This window comes from Aquarana catesbeiana, linkage group LG07, assembly GCF_042186555.1.
Source record: "Aquarana catesbeiana isolate 2022-GZ linkage group LG07, ASM4218655v1, whole genome shotgun sequence".
NCBI lineage: Eukaryota > Metazoa > Chordata > Amphibia > Anura > Ranidae > Aquarana > Aquarana catesbeiana.
In genome coordinates, this window is record NC_133330.1 from 239,058,718 (window position 1) to 239,078,414 (window position 19,697).

Below are 19,697 nucleotides of genomic sequence, written 5' to 3' on the forward strand. Positions count from 1 at the left end.
TCCAAACGCTGTTGCTGTCAAGATAAATAAATCCGCCCTGCAGCTAAATGGCGTACCTGAAAACAAAAAAATGGTTAACAATAAAACACAGTAAAGTATAAAAAATTTGCATACCTATAAAGCAAACATGATAAAACATAACAATCAAACATTGCAGAATAGAATACAGTAAAAAAGAGCAGAAAAATAGAGAGAGAACAATAAAACGACAACTATTTTTGTTTTTTTATTTTTATATATTTTTTTTGTTTTGTTTTTTTTTTACTTTTTTTTGTAACTAACTTTTGCAATTGTAACCGGTTCCAGGTTCGGGTCTCTCAAAATGCGATGGCATCTTGGGAGACCCTGTGAAACTGTGCCTAGTCTGTGCAGTGCTGTACCCTAAGCTAATACTCAATTAGTGTATGGTAGCGTTCAAAACATTCACCAATGCAAAGACCAGGATTGTCAGGACAGGAGGAACAATAATAGTGGGTGTCACGCCTTTATCCACGCTTGCTGCAGACACATCTTTTTTGGGGGGCTAGTTGGGTAGGGGTACTCGGGAGGACATAAAGAAAATGCCTCTCATGCAGCTGGCTTACTGCATTTGGTTGGGGAAAGTGAGGTGGAGCACCGTCTGGAAACAGAAGGGCTCTGACGATCTCTTCCTGGAATTTAAGGAAAGATCCAGTCCGTCCTGAAGCTCTGTATAGCACATGAGCATTCAGCAAAGCCAATTGAAATAAATAAACAGACACTTTCTTGTACCAGCGTCTGGTCTTACAGGCAATTGGGTACGGCACCAACAACTAGTCGTTGAGGTCCACCCCTCCCATATTTTGGTTAAATTCGTGGAAACAGAGGGGTTTCTCCACAACACCAGTCGCCGTAGTAATTTGGAACGTTGTGTCTGCATGAAGGGAGGTAAGAACAAAAACATTCCTATCCCTCCACTTCATAGCGAGCAAGTTATTACACTTGAAGCAGGCTCTCTCCCCCAGCCTAAGACGGGAATCTACAAGCCACTGGGGAAAGCCCCGGCAATTAGGTCACACGGTGCCACATGCTCCAATCTGCTGATCAAGCAAGTTACTAAAAAGTGGCACGCTCGTGTAATAATTGTCCACATATAAGTGGTACCCCTTTCCGAATAAGGGTGACACCAAGTCCCACACAATCTTGCCAGCAGGGCAGTCAGGGCAGTTTGTCGGCTCTGCGTGGTTATCTTTTCCCTCATAAACCATAAAACTACATGTATAGCCTGTGGCCCTGTCACAGAGCTTATACATCTTGACCCCGTATCTGGCACGCTTGCTGGGAAGGTACTGTTTGAATGGCAAGCGTCCAGAAAACGTAATCGGGGACTCATCAACGCAAACAACTTGATGGCGAGTAAACAAGTCTGCAAAACGTTGGTTGATGTGGTTTACGAGGGGCCGAATTTTGTAGAGCCTGTCGTATCCAGGGTTTCCACGAGGACGACGGAGTTCATTTTTGTTGAAGTGCATGAACCGCAAAATCTGCTCGTATCGTGCCCTGGTCATGGAGGCAGAGAACAAGGGCATATGGTGAATTGGGTCAGTGGACCAATATGACTGCAAATCACTCTTTTTAGTTATGCCCATGTTGAGGGAAAGGCCCAGAAAGAGCTTAAATTCGAAAACCGTAATTGGTCTCCAATCTCTGGCAAGGGAGTGGCGATGTGTTGACCAGCGTGCAAATTGCTTTTGGTCCACAATAGATCTCTAGAGATCTTCGGTGAAAAACACTACTTGTGCTTGCCACCTCACCAGCTTGAACTGCACTTATGGGACTCGCCACGTCACCACGTGATGCTGCAGTGCTAGATTGACTACGACCAGGGTGTACTAGGCCGCTGGTGCTTGCCAGTTCACCAGAAGAAATAGCGGCGCTAGTACTGCTCTGCTCCATATGAGGGACCTGTGGTTCTTGCACATCGACAGAAGAAGTTCGGGGTCTGGTACGCCTGACCTTGGCAGGGACCACAACTCCGTCATCAGAGCTATCTGTCATGGAGTCGCTGTCCTCTACAGGATCGTATTCTGAGCCTGAATCTGATACTATACCACTAAGGGAGGTGTATGCTGCATGCGTGGGTGTTAGCGGTACTGGCACTAACCTGACGCTGCCTGGGGTGACGCAGACCCTATCTGACCCTAAAACCTAACATATCACCCGCCGGGCGATTAGGGGGTTAATCCTTTATTAGGTAATAAACGGCGGGTGCCCTGACACTATAAAAAATTAACTAACCAGCGTCACCCGTAACAGTTATACGGTGATCACTGGTGAAAGGGTTAACTAGGGGGCAATCAGGGGGTTAAAAACTTTACTAGGTAGTATATGGGGGTCCCTGACGCTATAAAACGCTGACGGCGAACCTTTATACTTACCTCCCTAACCAGCGTCACCTGTGATACTAATACAGCGATCAGAAAAACAATCGCTTAGTGACACTGGCGACGGGGGGTGATCAAGGGGTTAAAACTTTATTAGGGGGGGGTTAGGGGGTTACCCTAGACCTAAAGGGGCCGAACACTAACTGCCCTACCACTTATAACTTTCACAAAATGACACCAATGCAGTAATCAGAAAAAAAAAACCTGCTATTGGTGTCACTGTGACAGGGGGTTCAGGGGGGTGACTGGGTGGGTGAAAAGTGTTCTACTGTAAGTGTTATGTTGGTGCAGACTTACGGAAACTGGAACGAAAAGGCTTCACGAGGAGCGATGACATTACTTCCTCTGCCGCTGTTTACATTACAGCAGCAGAGGAAGATTTTCATTTGTTGGGAGCGATCGCAAGGGGGTGGCCACGAATGAGTGGCCTCCCCCTCAGCACGGATCGCTCCCCTAACGATGCTAACCTCCTCGGGCACCTGCGGGAGGCAAATCACGTACCGGGTAAGTGATTTTGCCTGCCCGTGCCATTCTGCCGCAGTATATCTGCGTTAGGCGGTCAGCAAGTGGTTAAGAAACCTTGTTTGCAATCAATGGCCCACATTTGTGGGAGTATTTTGTAGTATAGTGTCCCATAGAAAGTGTTGATTCTGAAAGGAAAGTAAAGGTTTTCTGACAAATCTGTACTCATTTATGCTGAGCACTGTACTTTGTCATCTGTTTTTGTGCTCTCTGGGAAATACGTTTACTACAGCTGGATAAAATGGGTCTGTTTCTAATAGCAGTCAAAGCTTAGACACATTTGTATGTGCCCCAGAAAACCTCTATTTACCTAAAACATCTGGTGCAATTCTCCATATTTAAGGTGAGCCCCTATTACAGACATTTTATTATCAACTCCCCCTAAGTGTTTGTTTTTACAAACCAGCATGTATGCATTTAAATGTTAAACTTTTATAGATCTTCTTTTTCTGTGAATAAGTATTAAAACTCTATCCAGAGTCCATACGTTTTTGTGTGAATTTTCACAAAATTGCTCCCGCGTATATATTATGTCTGAGAATTGTAGCATGGCTCTAATATCTGATTTACTTTCTATATTTTGCAGAACAAGGAAGAAGTTATGGCGGTAAGACTACGAGAAGCAGATAGTATTGCAGCTGTGGCTGAGCTCCAGCAACATATAGCAGAGCTAGAGATTCAGGTAATTCTGTTGTGTTTTTGTTAGGATTCAATGCAATGAGACTCCGGTATGGGGCATTGGCAGGGCAGCTCAAATTTTTGTGAGGCACAGCCTTCATAAAACAGTATGGAATTCTAAACCAAGAGGTCACAGCAAAAGCCTATTTTTCTTAAACACTTTTTAAAAGTGTGAACAAACCTATTTTTTAAATTTTTTTTTTTTTTTTTTTTATCATACCTCACGAAGGCTGCAGCAACATTTACAAAACAAGAAAAAAACCCACATTGAAGTAATATATGAGAATAAAAGCACACAAATCTATGAATAGAGTAGTGGTCGAATACAAGGTTTCATGCTCCTCTATTGCAGTGAAGGCTTAAGCTTCAAAAAAAATGAGACGATCAACCTGCACATGACAGATGTGCTCTAAAAATACAGAAACCACCATGTTAAAATTAACACAACAGGCTCAGAAAATATTTTAGGTTAACATGACAGGTTTATTATAGGCCCATTAGGCCTCATAGACAGGTGAGTCAAACGGATTGCATGAGGTCAGTACAGAGAAACCTTGTGTAATGCATTTATTTTGCTCTGCACTATGGCATTCTGAGGTAAAATGTATGATGCATTATCTGTGTGCACTGCCAGTAATTCAAAACTAATCAATGCTAGCTTACTAATGTTTACCTTTTTAAAAGTATTCTATGTAAACTGAGCACAAGCAAGCATGAAAATGACCTGTACAGACCTCATAAAGGGTCATTATCTAGATTAGGAACAGGGAGTTGCATATAAATGAAACGTTTCAACAAATTTGAGTTCCATGGGGCTTGGCTTTTCCTCTGTTATCCTACAGCTTAGTTTAGCGGGTCAGATTCAAATAAGAGGTTGGATTCCTAGGCTTCATATATCAGTTGTGATGTCATGGGAGTAGGCACAGAGCAGGACAGTTCCACTAACGTCCAATGATCTTAAAGCAAAACTAAACCCACTGATTGAATGGTTTCTCCAAACAATTGTACAAATGGCAACCACCCCAACCTAGAACTGGCCTTTGGAGCAAGGAACACATGGAAGGTAATGCATGTCAAAAAACAGAAAAATCCCCAGCTGACTTAGCCAGCCTGCAACAAACCAAATTGACCTTGTTTAACAATGAAATTATGCAAGAGAAATGGGAATCTTTTCTTTTCCATACAGTTGGTATGATTTGTAATAGAGACAACGAAGGCACAGCATCTAGAAACAGTGCAAAACCACAAAACTGTTAGAAAACCTTATAAACAGCAGGATGACACTGACTAGAAAAATAACGGGTCAATTTCAACAGTTTTACACTTGGCTCCCCATTCAAGTGTGTATGTATAATGTGTGTGTGTGTATATATATATATATATATAATATCTCTATCTATCTAGCCTGTCATTCTTTCACACCTATACCATCAGATAAGGCGATGCTGTTCATGGGATAGATAATCCTGTATCTGTGTTTTTTTTGTACATTTGTTTGCTAAATTTAACATTTTGGTAACAGATTATCGTCATGGATACAAACAAAAACAAAGCTAATGGCAACTAGATAACGGATGCTAATCCAATCTGTGTAGTCTGCTCCTTGAAATCCCCCACTTTGGCCAGTGAAGGTGCTATGAAGGTACTAGCTAGGGTTGCCACCTGTCCGGGATTCACCTGGGCAGTTCGGGTTTTGAATCATGTGTCCGGGTTTCAGTCCACCTGATACTCACAATATTCAGACAGAAATGTAGCTCAGAACAGGGCCTGATAGGGTGTTAGGGGGGCACTATGCACGCAAGATTACTATTCTCTTTGGAACTCCCAAAGGTGTCCCAGGTCTGTTACAATCCTAAAGTGTATGCAAAAAGAATTTTTTTTTTTCTTGTGCACCGCTAAAGTGTTCAGGTTTGGCATGAAGAAAAAGTGGCAACTCTGGTGCTAGCTGGCAGAGAAAAGTCTGTTAACGCGGATAAAGCCTTGCACATTTCCTTCTCTGATATAAGAAGTGACATTTGCTGACATGCTTTACAGACACCTCTCCTTCTGAGTGATAAAGTATTTTCAGGTAAATACACAGCAGAATGGTTTTGCTGCCTCCTGTGTTTTCTTGTGGTTTTTAGCTCCACCTTACCTCATTATGTGTCCTTTCTGCATCATACATATTTTTTGTGAATATTATTTTGATAAACCCTTTCATGATCATTTGTCATGAATATCTAGATGCCTAGACAGTTTCTAGCAGCATCACCATCCATTAATTTTCAAAAATATCTCTAATTTTGCAAAAATAAATTATTTACAATTTATTATGGTTTAATACGGTCATTGTATGTCACAATTACATTAACAAAAATACCCTTCTACCTTCAGGCTTCATTGCTGTCTGCAGGCTGGAGGCTTACGTAAACCCAAAATTTCATATTCCTGATATGTGCCTGCTGTACCATGCACTTGTATGAAAAGTATCCTGTTCTCTTTGTATTGCTTCCTTTGTGTGAAATACCTGGTGTTCCTGCCAGTCCCTCTACTTTCCTATTAAAAACTGACCACACTAAAGATGAGCACCCCGTGGTCAGTTCCCTAGCTGTGCTGGGAACTCAGTGTGCTCTCTAATGATCAGACTTGTCCTGACATGCCTCCCTCCACAGCCTTTCACTTGAAGGCTCGTTGTCCTGTTGCTTCTCCTCCCCCCAGCTCTTATGCATCTGAGAACAGAGGGAATGTGATCACTTATATATAAAAAGGTAAAGAAAGGTATTATTTTTTTTTTTTTTTTTGTATCTATACATGTTTTGCCTTTCATTTCTATTTTAAACTGAATAGGTTGTTTTACAAGGTGATTGTTTATAACCACGTTAATGAAGCCTCTAGACTGCATTTGCTTACTATATCAAACATGGCAAAGTGATTGTGTGTTCATGAACCATTCAGTGGGGACTGAAGCTGTTGGTGAGAGCTGGAATTGAGAAGCTGTAGCTGCACAGATCTCAGCGGGTTGCTCTGCCTCCTTTCGTGCTGCTGCCTGTCCACTGACCATCTCTTTCCACAACTTCCTGGATTCACTGAATGCTTTACAGAATCTCTTCTGCTTATTCATTTAGTTTACTTTAAAATTCCAAGGACTATATTTCACATGGTACTTTGCTGTCTGCAAGCAGTGATTTCTGTATTTACCCCGCCTCCTAAAACTCCTCCTCTTGGCACCTCTGTAGTTCAGAAGGCAGGCTCTGTGGAATGTGTGACACAGTACTGCCTACTCGCAAGACATGGTGAACACATGTAGGATGTTGTTGTGTCGGATTGTTAACAAACAAGATCATCAAATTGCTGAAATATAAAGCTTGTCTGAGAGTTTAAAAAAAAGGGGGCGGAGAGCTGGGGTTACTCTGCAGAACTCGGTGAGCTAATTGGAAGGAAGACTCACAGGAACAGGGCTCAGGCTGTCAATCAGCTAGAGCCCCCTCCCATGTCGCCATTTTTTTTTTTTTTTTTTGGTGGCTGTAAAACTTGTCAGCAATTCATGTTGATATCAGAGGAACAAAGCATCAGACAAAAGTGACACTTAGTGCTCTTAACTGAGACAAGTACACACTATAGAGGGCATATGCTTTGTTTATATTTCATGTCTGAGATTTACAACAACTTTTAAGATTAATAGGACTAGGCTGTAAAGCATTAAAATTTAGTGCGGAAATATGATTTTACATTTTTGCCATAGATATGCATTAATATGCAGTTTGCGAGCAGGAAGTTAATCATTTTATAATGTTCAGTCATTTTTTTTTTTTATTTCAAAAGCATCATAAAGCAGTGCTAAATCTCACAGTATTAATTATCACCAACTTATGAATAATTCAATGTATATAAATATCTCACAAATGTGAAAAAACATATAAAATGCAAAAAACAAAACAAAAAACTTTACAATCTCTGTATTAATAAAAAAACAAAAACCCAAAGGTAAAAAATTGTGAAAAAAAAACTTTTACAAAGTCCCAAAAGGTAAAAAACCATATAAGATCAAAATAGTTTCAGCCCACCAGTCTAAAATAACTATTTTGGGTGGACTGACATTGCAAAGACCTGTAGGTATGCATGTACAATGTCAAGTACCGTATATACTCGAATTTTTCAGCCCCTTTTTTGGGGCTGAAAGTGCCCCCCTCGACTTATACACGAGTCACCACCGTCTGCCTACATGATCAGCGTGTCATGCAGGCAGACGGCGGCCAGCGTGTGCTACATAGCACTCGGCAGCGGCTCTCGGCTCTCACAGTTCAAAAGCCGCGCCTCCTCGTCTGTGATAGGCAGTCAGTGTACAGCCTATCACGGGCATTCTCTCATCCTCGTCCGTGGTATGAGGATGAGAGAATGTCTGTGATAGGCTGACTGCTGGGAAATGGAGTTTTCTGCCTATCATGGACGACGAGGAGGCGCAACTTTTGAACAGTGAATGGCCGCCGAATAGGAATAGCACACGCTGATCTGTGCAGAGCGACACATGGAGGCATGCACACAGACACATGCACACAGACACATGCACACAGACACATGCACACAGACACATGCACACAGACACATGCACACAGACACATGCACACAGACACATGCACACAGACACATGCACACTGACACATGCACACAGACACATGCACACTGACACATGCACACTGACACATGCACACTGACACATGCACACTGACACATGCACACTGACACATGCACACTGACACATGCACACTGACACATGCACACTGACACATGCACACTGACACATGCACACTGACACATGCACACTGACACATGCACACTGACACATGCACACTGACACATGCACACTGACACATGCACACTGACACATGCACACTGACACATGCACACTGACACATGCACACTGACACATGCACACTGACACATGCACACTGACACATGCACACTGACACATGCACACTGACACATGCACACTGACACATGCACACTGACACATGCACACTGACACATGCACACTGACACATGCACACTGACACATGCACACTGACACATGCACACTGACACATGCACACATACACGGGACACAGGGAGGTATACAGCTGCAGATGGGCATTGTTGACCCTCTTTTTCCACTTACAGTAGCTGCTGCATTTCTCACCCTCGTCTTATACTCGGGTCAGTAATTTTTTCCCATTTTTTTTTGGTGGTAAATTAGGGCCTCGACTTATACTCAAATTGACTTATACTTGAGTATATATGGTACCTTAAACTGGAACCTACATTAATATTAAGGCATAGGTTGGCATGAAACCCAAAATCAATACATGTAATATATTGCAGCCTATTGGATGTTGGCTTCATTCCTATTTTTCTTGGCTTTTTCTCTTCTGTTTTCACCTGGTGATCTTGCCAGTAACACCCTTCCTGTATTGGTGCCCCCCACTCTGGATGAAGGATCACAGGGGGCATCTTTGGACAGCTGCATTGTTTGTCGGGAGACCAGTGTTAGATGGTCTAGCAAATTTAGATACACTAACAAATTGAAGCCAAAACGCCAGCTAACACTGCAATTAGACAAAAAGTTACAGCAAGTTTTTTTTTTTTTTTTTTCCTTTTTGGGATAAAGGTTTTACATGAATATATAAAAGCTGATCATTGTAAGCACTCCTGTCAAAGGTAGGTTGGTCCTAACACTCTTATGTTTGCAGGAGAGTTTATTCTGTTGAAAAACACTTACTGGCAGGATCACCAAGTGAAAAAGGCCTAAAAAAAGAACACTAATGCACCCATCACATGTAAGAATTTGTAGGCTGCAATATAGTAAATGTTCGCTTTTGAGTTTATTACTGCTTTAACTTTTCACTGTGTGTGTCTTACAAAAGTGAGTACACCCCTCCAAATTTTTGTCAATATTTTATTCTATCTTTTCATGTGACAACACTGAAGAAATTACACTTTGCTACAATGTAAAGTCGTGAGTGTACAGCTTGTACAACAGTGTTTATTTGTTGTCCCCTCAAAATCACAACACACAGCCATTAATGTCTAAACCGCTGGCAACAAAAGTGAGTACACCCTTAAGTTAAAATGTCCAAATTGGGCCCAAAGTGTCAATATTTTCTGTGGCTGCCATGATTTTCTAGCACTGCCTTAACCCTCTTTGGCATGGAGTTCACCAGAGCTTCATAGGTTGCCACTGAAGTCCTCTTCCACTCCTCCATGACAACATCATGGAGCTGGTGGATGTTAAAGACTTTGCGCTCCTCAACCTACCGTTTGAGGATGCCCCACCGATGCTCAATAGGGTTTAGGTCTGGAGACATGCTTGACCAGTCCATTACCTTTACCCTCAGCTTCTTTAGCAAGGCAGTGGTCGTCTTGGAGGTGTGTTTGGTGTCGTTATGTTGGAATACTGCCCTGGGGCCCAGTCTCTGATAGGAGGGGATCATGCTCTGCTTCAGTATGTCACAGTACATGTTGGCATTCATGATTCCCTCAATGAACTGTAACTCCCCAGTGCCGGCAGCACTCATGCAGCCCCAGACCATGACACTCCCACCACCATGCTTGACTGTAGGCAAGACACACTTGTCTATGTACTCCTCACCTGGTTGCCGCCACACACGCTTGACATTATCTGACTCAAATAAGTTTATCTTGGTCTCATCAGACCACAGGACTTGGTTCCAGTAATCATTGTCCTTAGTCTGCTTGTCTTTAGGATGTACTCACTTTTGTTGCCAGCAGTTTAGACACAAATGGCTGTGTTGAGTTATTTTGAGGGGACAGCAAATTGTAACTGTTATACAAGCTGCAGACTCACTACTTTACGTTGTAGTAAAGTGTAATTTCTTCATTGTTGTCGCATGAAAAGATATGATGACATATTTTTAAAAAATGTGAGGGGTGTACTCACTTTTGTGCGATACTGTGTGTGTGTGTGTGTGTATATATATATGTGTGTGTGTATGTATGTATATATATATATATATATATATATATATATATATATATATATATATATATATATATATATATATATATATATATATATATATATATATTTATGTTCTGACTTCTTCCTTTCACTTGATTATCAAGCTGGGCTTTGGGTTGTTTTTAACAAGTCTTTTCAGAGGTGTGATATTGCACTTTGAACATGTTATGAGGGATTTATCTTTTCACCATCTCTCACCACTTGAATATATTTGATTTCCGGCTGTAAGAAACCATGAAATCTCAGATGAGAGTTCTGCTTTTTTACAGCTAATATAGACTTCTCTGGTAACTTGCATTGCTTTTGTGAACTATATATCTGATTTTGTATTTGTCCTTTTGTGATGAAAACAACCAGTTAAATGGGCTTTGTGTGTATGTATGCTAAAATATTGCATATTAACCACTTTAAAACCAGGCTTTTTCTGGCACTTTTTATTTAAAAGTTTTTAAATCAGTATTTTTTGCTTGAAAATGACACCCCAAACATACTTTATTTTTAATTTTTTTGTCTCACGATATTTGTGCAATGATTTTGCAACCACAATTTTTTTGTAAAAAATACATTTTAATGAATTAAAGACAAACGATATATTATATATCCCTGATTTTTCTGTAATGTGAAAGATGTTACGCCGAGTAAATAGATACCGACTATGCGCATGCTCATGCAATGGTGACAAACTACGGTACTTAAATCTCTATTAAATGACTTTACTGGTTACCTGTTTAGAGTTAGAGGAGGTCTAGTGCTAGAATTATTGCTCTCGCTCTAACGTTTGCAGCAATACCTCACCTGTGGTGTGAATGCGGTTTACATATATGTACGCGACTTAACTTATGTGTTTGTTTTTGCACGAAGGGATGGGAGCACTTTAAATTTTTTTTTTTAATTTCTTACACTGTCCCTTTTTTAAATTTTTTTTTTTTTTTTTTTTTTTTTTTAAATAGCCGTTTTTTCCCTATTACAAGGAATGTAAACATCCCTTGTAATAGAAATAAACTTTGATCTTTTGCTTTAAAAAAAAGGTTTACTTCTAGCCTGAACCGGAAGCGACATGATGATGCCCCTCCAAGGCCATCTACTCTTTGATCTCCTCCTGGGACTATCCAGCTGCACCATCTGATTTGTTTCTTAGGCGAACTGCCGGAAACGGTAAGCCTGAGAAACATCGGATGGGGGAGGGGTGTCTCGGGGGGTGGGGCGGCTGTAACATAAACAATACTGGGGTTATGGCTGATATCTTCAGCCATAATCCCCGTAAACCACTTTAAAGCCGCTATGTGTGTGTATAGGTATGTGTGTGTTTTTTATATCTATATATCTATATATCTATATCTATATCTATATCTATATCTATATCTATATCTATATCTATATCTATATCTATATCTATATCTATATCTATATCTATATCTATATCTATATCTATATCTATATCTATATCTATATCTATATCTATATCTATATCTATATCTATATCTATATCTATATCTATATCTATATCTATATCTAGTAAAGGCTGCTATAGTTTTTATTTTTTGTAAGGGCCCCAGGGTGGGTTATGCCATAATGTGCTACTATGTACGCCATATTGGCATATTATGGCAGACTTGCCTGCCAAAGAAGACCTCCAGTGCTGCAGCAGGCCCCGGGAGCTTCCATCATCGCCTGGCCTTCCTTCTGATTTTGTGTGTTTAGCCGCTTAAATGGCTGGGCAGCAATAACCTCTGGGTGATCAATTATACATTGCAAGGATTTGAACAAACTTTGTTGCAGATTCCTCCCTTTTTGGCTCTGTTAGGCTATGTCCTATACTTCTGAATGGGAGTAACTAATTTGATTGATTTTATTTAGCTGATGCACTTTGTGTTTTGATCGACTTCTGTACAACCAGCCTGCCCATATTTGGATTGAAATTTACCTGGTCCCTGTTGTACTAGCCGAATTTTGATCCATGTGTGGCCAGTTTAAGATTGTGAATGCCCAATGTATATGACTGGCAGGGGAAAGGCTGTTAGACTGTTGGTGCTAGTGTGTCTATCGTTGTCAGTATAACTGTTGAGGGCATGTACCTAGCCTTGGGCTGTGTGGATGGCATTAGTTTGACATCTGTTTGAGAAGCTTCTGATAGAATTCACTGTGTTTCACCATGTTCAAGCAGATTTTGCAATCCCATAGAGGTCTATGGGAATGTAAAACCTGCTAGAAGCCAACAAACATACCCTTGGCACAGACTCTGTAGACTGTAGATGCTAGTGTGTGCGTATCATTGTCGGTATGACCATGAGGGGCAGTAGTGTAGATGCTATAGACTGTTGATGCTGTGTGTGTGTATATTCAGTATCCGTGGCTGGGGCTTGTACTGAAAGACTCTGTTCTTTCAGTTCTTCTACTACTCTAGGGAAGTGATCAGGATTTTTTTTTTACACATGATTTTTTATGCCAGTGAACTTCACAGGAATAAGCAACCATTTTTACTGAATGAAACTGATTCATTCAGTGTGTGTTGTGATTAGCTGGCTGTGATTGTCCCTCACTGTACCATGTGATCACTGTGACCAATCACAGCTAGCAACGCAATTGTACTCCATGAATGGCATGAAAGAGAGCCATCCATGGTTTACTTTTTTCATGTGATCTACTGTGATTTGTCACAGTAATCGCATAGCAACGGCAGCGACGCGGCGCGATGCCCCTGGAAGTTACTGAAGTACACCACTACTCCGGGTCCTGTGCTGAGTGGTTGCCAACACCCCCCAAACCCCTCGCCTCTCCAGTTTGCCATTCTGCTTCTCGGTTGCTTTTTTTAATGGCAGGAGAGATACCCAGGTTCCAAGGGGTATCTCTCAGTTTGTTTCCTGCAATGCTCAAGGCTAAAAAGTCCACTTTTCGCACGTCTACCACTGAATTTGATTTAATGTGGTTTATTTTACTTGGTGTGAGTCTAGATGCTCTCACCCAAAGAGTGGGATGAGTAGTCGTTTTCCTGCTTTTGGGCCTGGACCAGCATTTGTGCCACAGTCATGTTGGAACAGGAGGGGGCCATCCCCAAACTGTTCCCACAAAGTTGGGAGCATGAAATTATTCAGAATGTCTTGGTATGCTGACGCCTTAAGAGTTCCTATTTTAGTTCCTGGAACTAAGGGGCCAGGCCCAACCCCTAAAAAACAACCCCACACCATGACCCCCCCCCCCACCACCACCACCAAATTATTTGGACTAGTGCACAAAGTAAGGTCCATATTTACATGTATGAGTGAGTATGGGGTGGAGGAACTTGACTGGCCTGCAGAGTCCTGACCTCAACCCGATAGAACGCCTTTGTAGTGAACTAGAGCGGAGACTGCGAGCCAGGCCTTCTCATCCAACATCAGTGCCTGACTTCACAAGTGTGCTTTTGGAAGAATCGTCAAACAGTCCGAAACCTTGTAGATAGTCTTCCCAGAAGAGTTGATGCTGTTATAGCTGCAAAGGGTGGGCCAGCTTAATATTGAACCCTACGGACTAAGACTGGGATACCATTAAAGTTCATGGGCGTCCAAAGGCAGGCTTCTCAATACTTTTAGTAATATAGTGTATGTCACGTAAACAAGTACTTATTTAATGGCAAAAGACTGTACACGTTGGGGATTGTATAAATGTATATTTAATCTCGGGGACTTTGTACACAATGATTTTTATTTTTGCTTGGAGTGGTTCTTGTTGATCTTTAAAATTCAAAATTTTCCTTGCTCTATTCGCACCATTGGGTTATGGACGAGAAGAGGACCACTGGTCACATTTTCTATGTTAGAAACTTTGTTACATGCAGTAGTAGTAAAGTTTTTTTTAAACATCTTTGTTTTCACAGATTCATTTATTTTATTTTTTCCCTCAACTTGAGCACCCAAAGTACACGGGATCCTCCACCACAGTGTAATCTAACTGATGTTATTTACCAGTTTTTATAGTAGTGCAATGCATAGAGCCAGGAATAAGATAGTGTTTGTTTTTATGACTCACTGTGCTAGCCTGTTTTCTTGATAATCAGCAGCGATACCACGTGTTTATCGGCTAAAATAATGCCCTTTTACTTTTGAGGAAGCACAGACACTAAATTCTGAAGAACTCATAAGTTATTACAGTTGAAATGCAGTATGCCAGCAGAGAAGTGAAGGAAGTTTCTTAAGTCTACATGGCAAGCATGTGGTGTGTGTTTTTTTTAATCTCGCAATTGTAGACTCTCAAAAATGATTGTATTATATATGGAGCTCAACTGTAACAACTTTGCATATACACATAGCAGTGGGCCCCCTGCTCTGCTGTGCCAACCTATATGTCCATCCATCATGAATCCTGCTACCAGACTCATCCACATTACCAATCGCTCTCTCTGCTACCCCTCTCTGTCACCCCTCTCTGTCAATCCCTCCACTGGCTTCCGGTCGGCCAAAGAATTAAATTCAAAATACTAACAACTACGTACAAAGCCATCCACAATTTAGCCCCCAGCTACATCACTAGCCTAGTCTCTAAATACCAACCTACTCATTCTCTTCGTTCCTCTCAAGACCTTCTGCTCTCTAGCTCCCTCATCACCTCCTCCCATGCTCGCCTCCAGGACTTTTCCAAAGCCTCTCCAATCCTATGGAATGCCTTACCCCAATCTGTCCGCTTATCTCCTACTCTATTAGCTTTTAGACGATCCCTGAAAACCCTTCTCTTCAGAGAAGCCTACCCTACCCACACCTAACAACTGTTTCTTAATTTTCTCCATCAGCTCACCCCCCACAGTTATTTCCTTTTGTTTCCACTTGATCCTCCCTCCTAGATTGTAAGCTCTAATGAACAGGGCCCTCTGATTCCTCCTGTATTGATTTATATTGTAAGTGTACTGTCTGCCCTCAGGTTGTAAAGCGCTGCGTAAACTGTTGGCGCTATATAAATCCTGTTTAATAATATGTCAGCCATTCTTGATCTAGGTTTCTACCCAAAACTACCAGTCCATTCTGAAGGTGAATGAACTCCTCTGTAGTCATCGGAGGGGCAGAAATCTCTAGAACAGGAGCGTTACTGGTTTAACTTTTACCTTCATGGGGGGAAAAAAAAAAAATTCCTTAAGGGTTAGGAGCTGGAATATTTGTCTGCCTTCTCAGGCATACAGGCATTTGCATTCTCAAGCAAATTTTTGCACATCTATGAGTATGCTTGTCTGAACAATAAAGTTTAATTACTGAAGTAGATATGCACCTTGATGTGTGAAAATCCATTTAGTTAAGCTGAAGTGGCATTGCAGCACTAATGTTTTTAGCATCACGGAAGGGATAGAACCTCTGACAAGTTGTTGTTGCAGTCCATATTTCTGATAAATTTTTACCTTCACCTCCTTTGTGTTCACCAGGACAAAAATAAACAGAATCTACTCTATGGAAAACATGGAAAGGAAGGGCTGAAACCCTTTCTAAAGTTTTATAGCACTCTGTGTTTACCTTGAAAGTAAGATTGCCCTTGATAGCATCTCAAGTATCTTCAATAGGTGGTACAACAGTAAAAATCTTTTCTCCAATTTATCCAAAGCCTAAATTCTTTTCCCTGGAAGTTCTCTAAGGCCCCTTTCACACTGGGGTGGTGGGTGCGTCGGCGGTAAAGCGCTGCTATTTTTAGCGGCGCTTTACTGTCAATTTCACGGTGCTATTTGGCTTCTAGCTGGGGCGCTTTTACCCCCGCTAGCGGCCGAGAGAGGGTTAAAAACCAGCGGCGAAAGGGTTAAAACCACGGCAAAGCGCTGCTGCAGCAGTGCTATGCCGGCGGTATAGCCGTGCTGCCCCATTGATTTCAATGGGCAGGAGCGGTTTAGGAACCGTGTTTACACCGCTCCTTCACCGCTCCAAAGATGCTGCTAGCAGGACTTTTTTTAGCGTCCTGCCAGCACACAGCTCTTTGCAGGCTCTATTTTTAGCGCTGTAGCGCCTGCAAAGCACCCCAGTGTGAAAGGGCACAAAACATATTACAGCGCACACATTCAAGAATGACATTTCCTGCAAGGCTAGTTAAAAACACCTGAACATATTAAAAAAAAATATGGGGGTTTGGTCACACTATATGGTCATATAGTGCTAAGCCCACTTACTGCGACAAAGTACCCCGAATTAGTGGGTCCTACCCTAGTAATAGAATGAAAGATCCTGGGTCTCAACCATGGGAGCCAAACTCCTCTATGTGGGAGAACTGAAGGGATTCCTCCTATGCACTGGTGGCCACTAAATAAGAGGTATTGAGGAGGGGAGGGGTGCTCCAGCCCAAAAAAACCTGGTCAGGGTCTATTACAATATACAAAAACATATTTGGGGGGCACACCCCAAAATGCGTTTAAATTCAAGATGGTGCTGCTATAAGACCAACAAACAGTACAAAACAGTGTGAAAGGGGTCTCAAGAGTAGCTCCACTATTGTTGAGGGGAAAAAAACATTCCCCTCTGGGTGATTTATGTACATTGTAAGGATCATGACAAGCTTTGTTGCAAATTCCTACCTTTAGTTATTCTGAAGAAATTGTGTCCATGTGCAGAGTAAATCTGTATGTCAGCCATACATTAGGGGAAACGCGTTTACCTACCTACTTTGTATAGGTTACTGTATATACAGTGCATCCGGAAAGTATTCACACTTCACTTTTTCCACATTTTGTTATGTTACAGACTTTTTGCAAAATGGATTAAATTCATTATTTTCCTCAAGATTATACAAACAATACCCCATAATGACAATGTGAAAGAAGTTCAAAGGGCTACGAGACAACTCCAAATGTCTTTGAGTGGCCCAGACATGAACCCGATTGAACATCTCTGGAGAGATCTGAAAATGGCTGTGCATCGACACTCCCCATCCAACCTGATGGATCTTGAGAGGTCCTGCAAAAATGAATGGGAGAAACTGCCCAAAAATAGGTGTGCCAAGCTTGTCGCATCGTACCTAATAAGACTTAAGGCTGTAATTGGTGCCAAAAGTGCTTCAACAAAGTATTGAGCAGAGGCTGTGAATACTTATGTACGTGTTATTTTTTCTTTTTTTTTTTTTTCTTTTTAATACATTTTCAAAGATTTCAGACAAGCTTCTTTCACGTTGTCATTATGGGGTATTGTTTGTAGAATTTTGAGGAAAATACAGAATTTAATCCAATTTGTAATGAGGCTGTAAATGTGGAAAAGGTGAAGTGCTGTGAATACTTCTCAGATGTGTGTGTATCTATCTATCTATCTATCTATCTATCTATCTATCTATCTATCTATCTATCTATCTATATATAATTATATTATGTATAGTTGGATAGATATCTGTATTTAGATAGATATATATATATATATATATATATATATATATATATATATATATATATATATATATATATATATATATATATATATATATTTATTTTAATATTATACACTGAGCAAAATTATAAACGCAACACTTTTGTGTTTGCCCCTATATTTCATGAGCTGAACTCAAAGATCCATGACTTTTTCTATGTACACAAAAGGCCTATTTCTCGCAAATATTCACAAATGTGTGTTAGTGAGCACTTCTCCTTTGCCAAGATAATCCATCCACCTCACAGGTGTTACATATCAAGATGCTGATTAGACAGCATGATTATTGCACATGTGTGCCTTTAGGCTGGCGACAATAAAAGGCCACTCTAAAATGTGAAGTTTTACTGTATTGGGGGTCCGGGGGGTCTGAAAACCAGTCAGAATCTGTTGTGACCACCATTTGCCTCACGCAGTGCAGCACATCTCCTTCGCATTGAGTTGATCAGGTCTTTTATTGTGGCCTGTGGAATGTTGGTCCATTCCTCTTCAATGGCTGTGCAAAGTTGCTGGATATTGGTAGGAAGTGGAACACACTGTCGTATATGCCGATCCAGAGCATCCCGAACATGCTTAATGGGTGACATGTCTGGTGAGTATGCTGCCAATGCAAGAACTGTGATGTTTTCAGTTTCCAGGAATCGTGTACAGATCCTTGCAACATGGGGCCGTGTATTATCATGCTGCAACATGAGGTGATGGTTGTCGATGAATGGCACAACAATGGGCCTTAGGATCTTGTCGCAGTATCTCTGTGCATTCAAAATGCCATCATTATAATGCACCTTTGTTCGTTGTCCATAGCATACAACTGCCCATACCATAACCCCACCATGGGCCACTCGATCCACAAAGTTGACATCAGCAAACCGCTCACCCACTCAAGACCCCGATGAGGAGGACGTCAAGCATGCAGATGAGGTTCCCTGAGACAGTTTGACAGTTTGTGCAGAAATTCTTTGGTTATGCAAACCAATTGTTGCAGCAGCTGCCTGGGCGGCTGGTCTCAGACTATCTTGGAGGTGAAGGTCCTGGGCTGGTGTGGTTACACGTGGTCTGCGGTTGTGAGGCCGGTTTGGATGTACTGCCACATTCTCCGAAACGCCTTTTGGAGGCGGCTTATGGTAGAGAAATGAACATTCATTTCAAGGGCAGCAGCTCTGGTGGACATTCCTGCAGTCAGCAAGCCAATTGCGACAAAACTGGCGACATCTGTGGCATTGTGCTGTGTGATAAAACTGCACATTTTACTGTAGAGTGACCTTTTATTGTGCCCAGCTTAAGGCAAACCTGTACAGTAATCATGCTGTCTACTCAGCATCTTGATATGCCACACCTGTGAGGTGGATGGATTATCTTGGCAAAGAAGTGCTCACTAACACAGATTTAGACAGATTTGTGAACAATATTTGAGAGATATAGGCCTTTTGTGTACATAGAAAAAGTCGTAGATCTTTGAGTTCAACTTATGATAAGTGTTGCGTTTACAGTTTTGCATATAATATGGAACAAGAATCCCAAATTCACCAAGCGGCTCCTTCAGGGGTAGCGCTACACACACATATGTGTGTATATATGTGTGTGTGTGTATATATAGATATAGATATAGATATATATATATATATATATATATATATATATATATCTCTATGTATGTATGTGTGTGTATGTATATATGTATGTGTAGCGCTACCCCTGAAGGAGCCGCTTGGTGAATTTGGGTTTCTTGTTCCTCGACTCCAAGAACAATCT

General features: G+C 41.3%; 1 protein-coding gene across 5 annotated transcripts in view; it reads left to right on the plus strand.

Moving 5' to 3' along the window:
• Window positions 1-19,697, plus strand: part of EVI5 (ecotropic viral integration site 5) — a 352,231-nt gene that overhangs the window by 278,895 nt on the left and 53,639 nt on the right. For all 5 annotated transcript variants that reach the window (XM_073593140.1, XM_073593141.1, XM_073593142.1 and 2 more), the window contains one exon: window positions 3,511-3,606. In XM_073593140.1, the coding sequence (XP_073449241.1) occupies window positions 3,511-3,606 (96 nt within the window). The remainder of the gene's footprint in view (window positions 1-3,510; window positions 3,607-19,697) is intronic.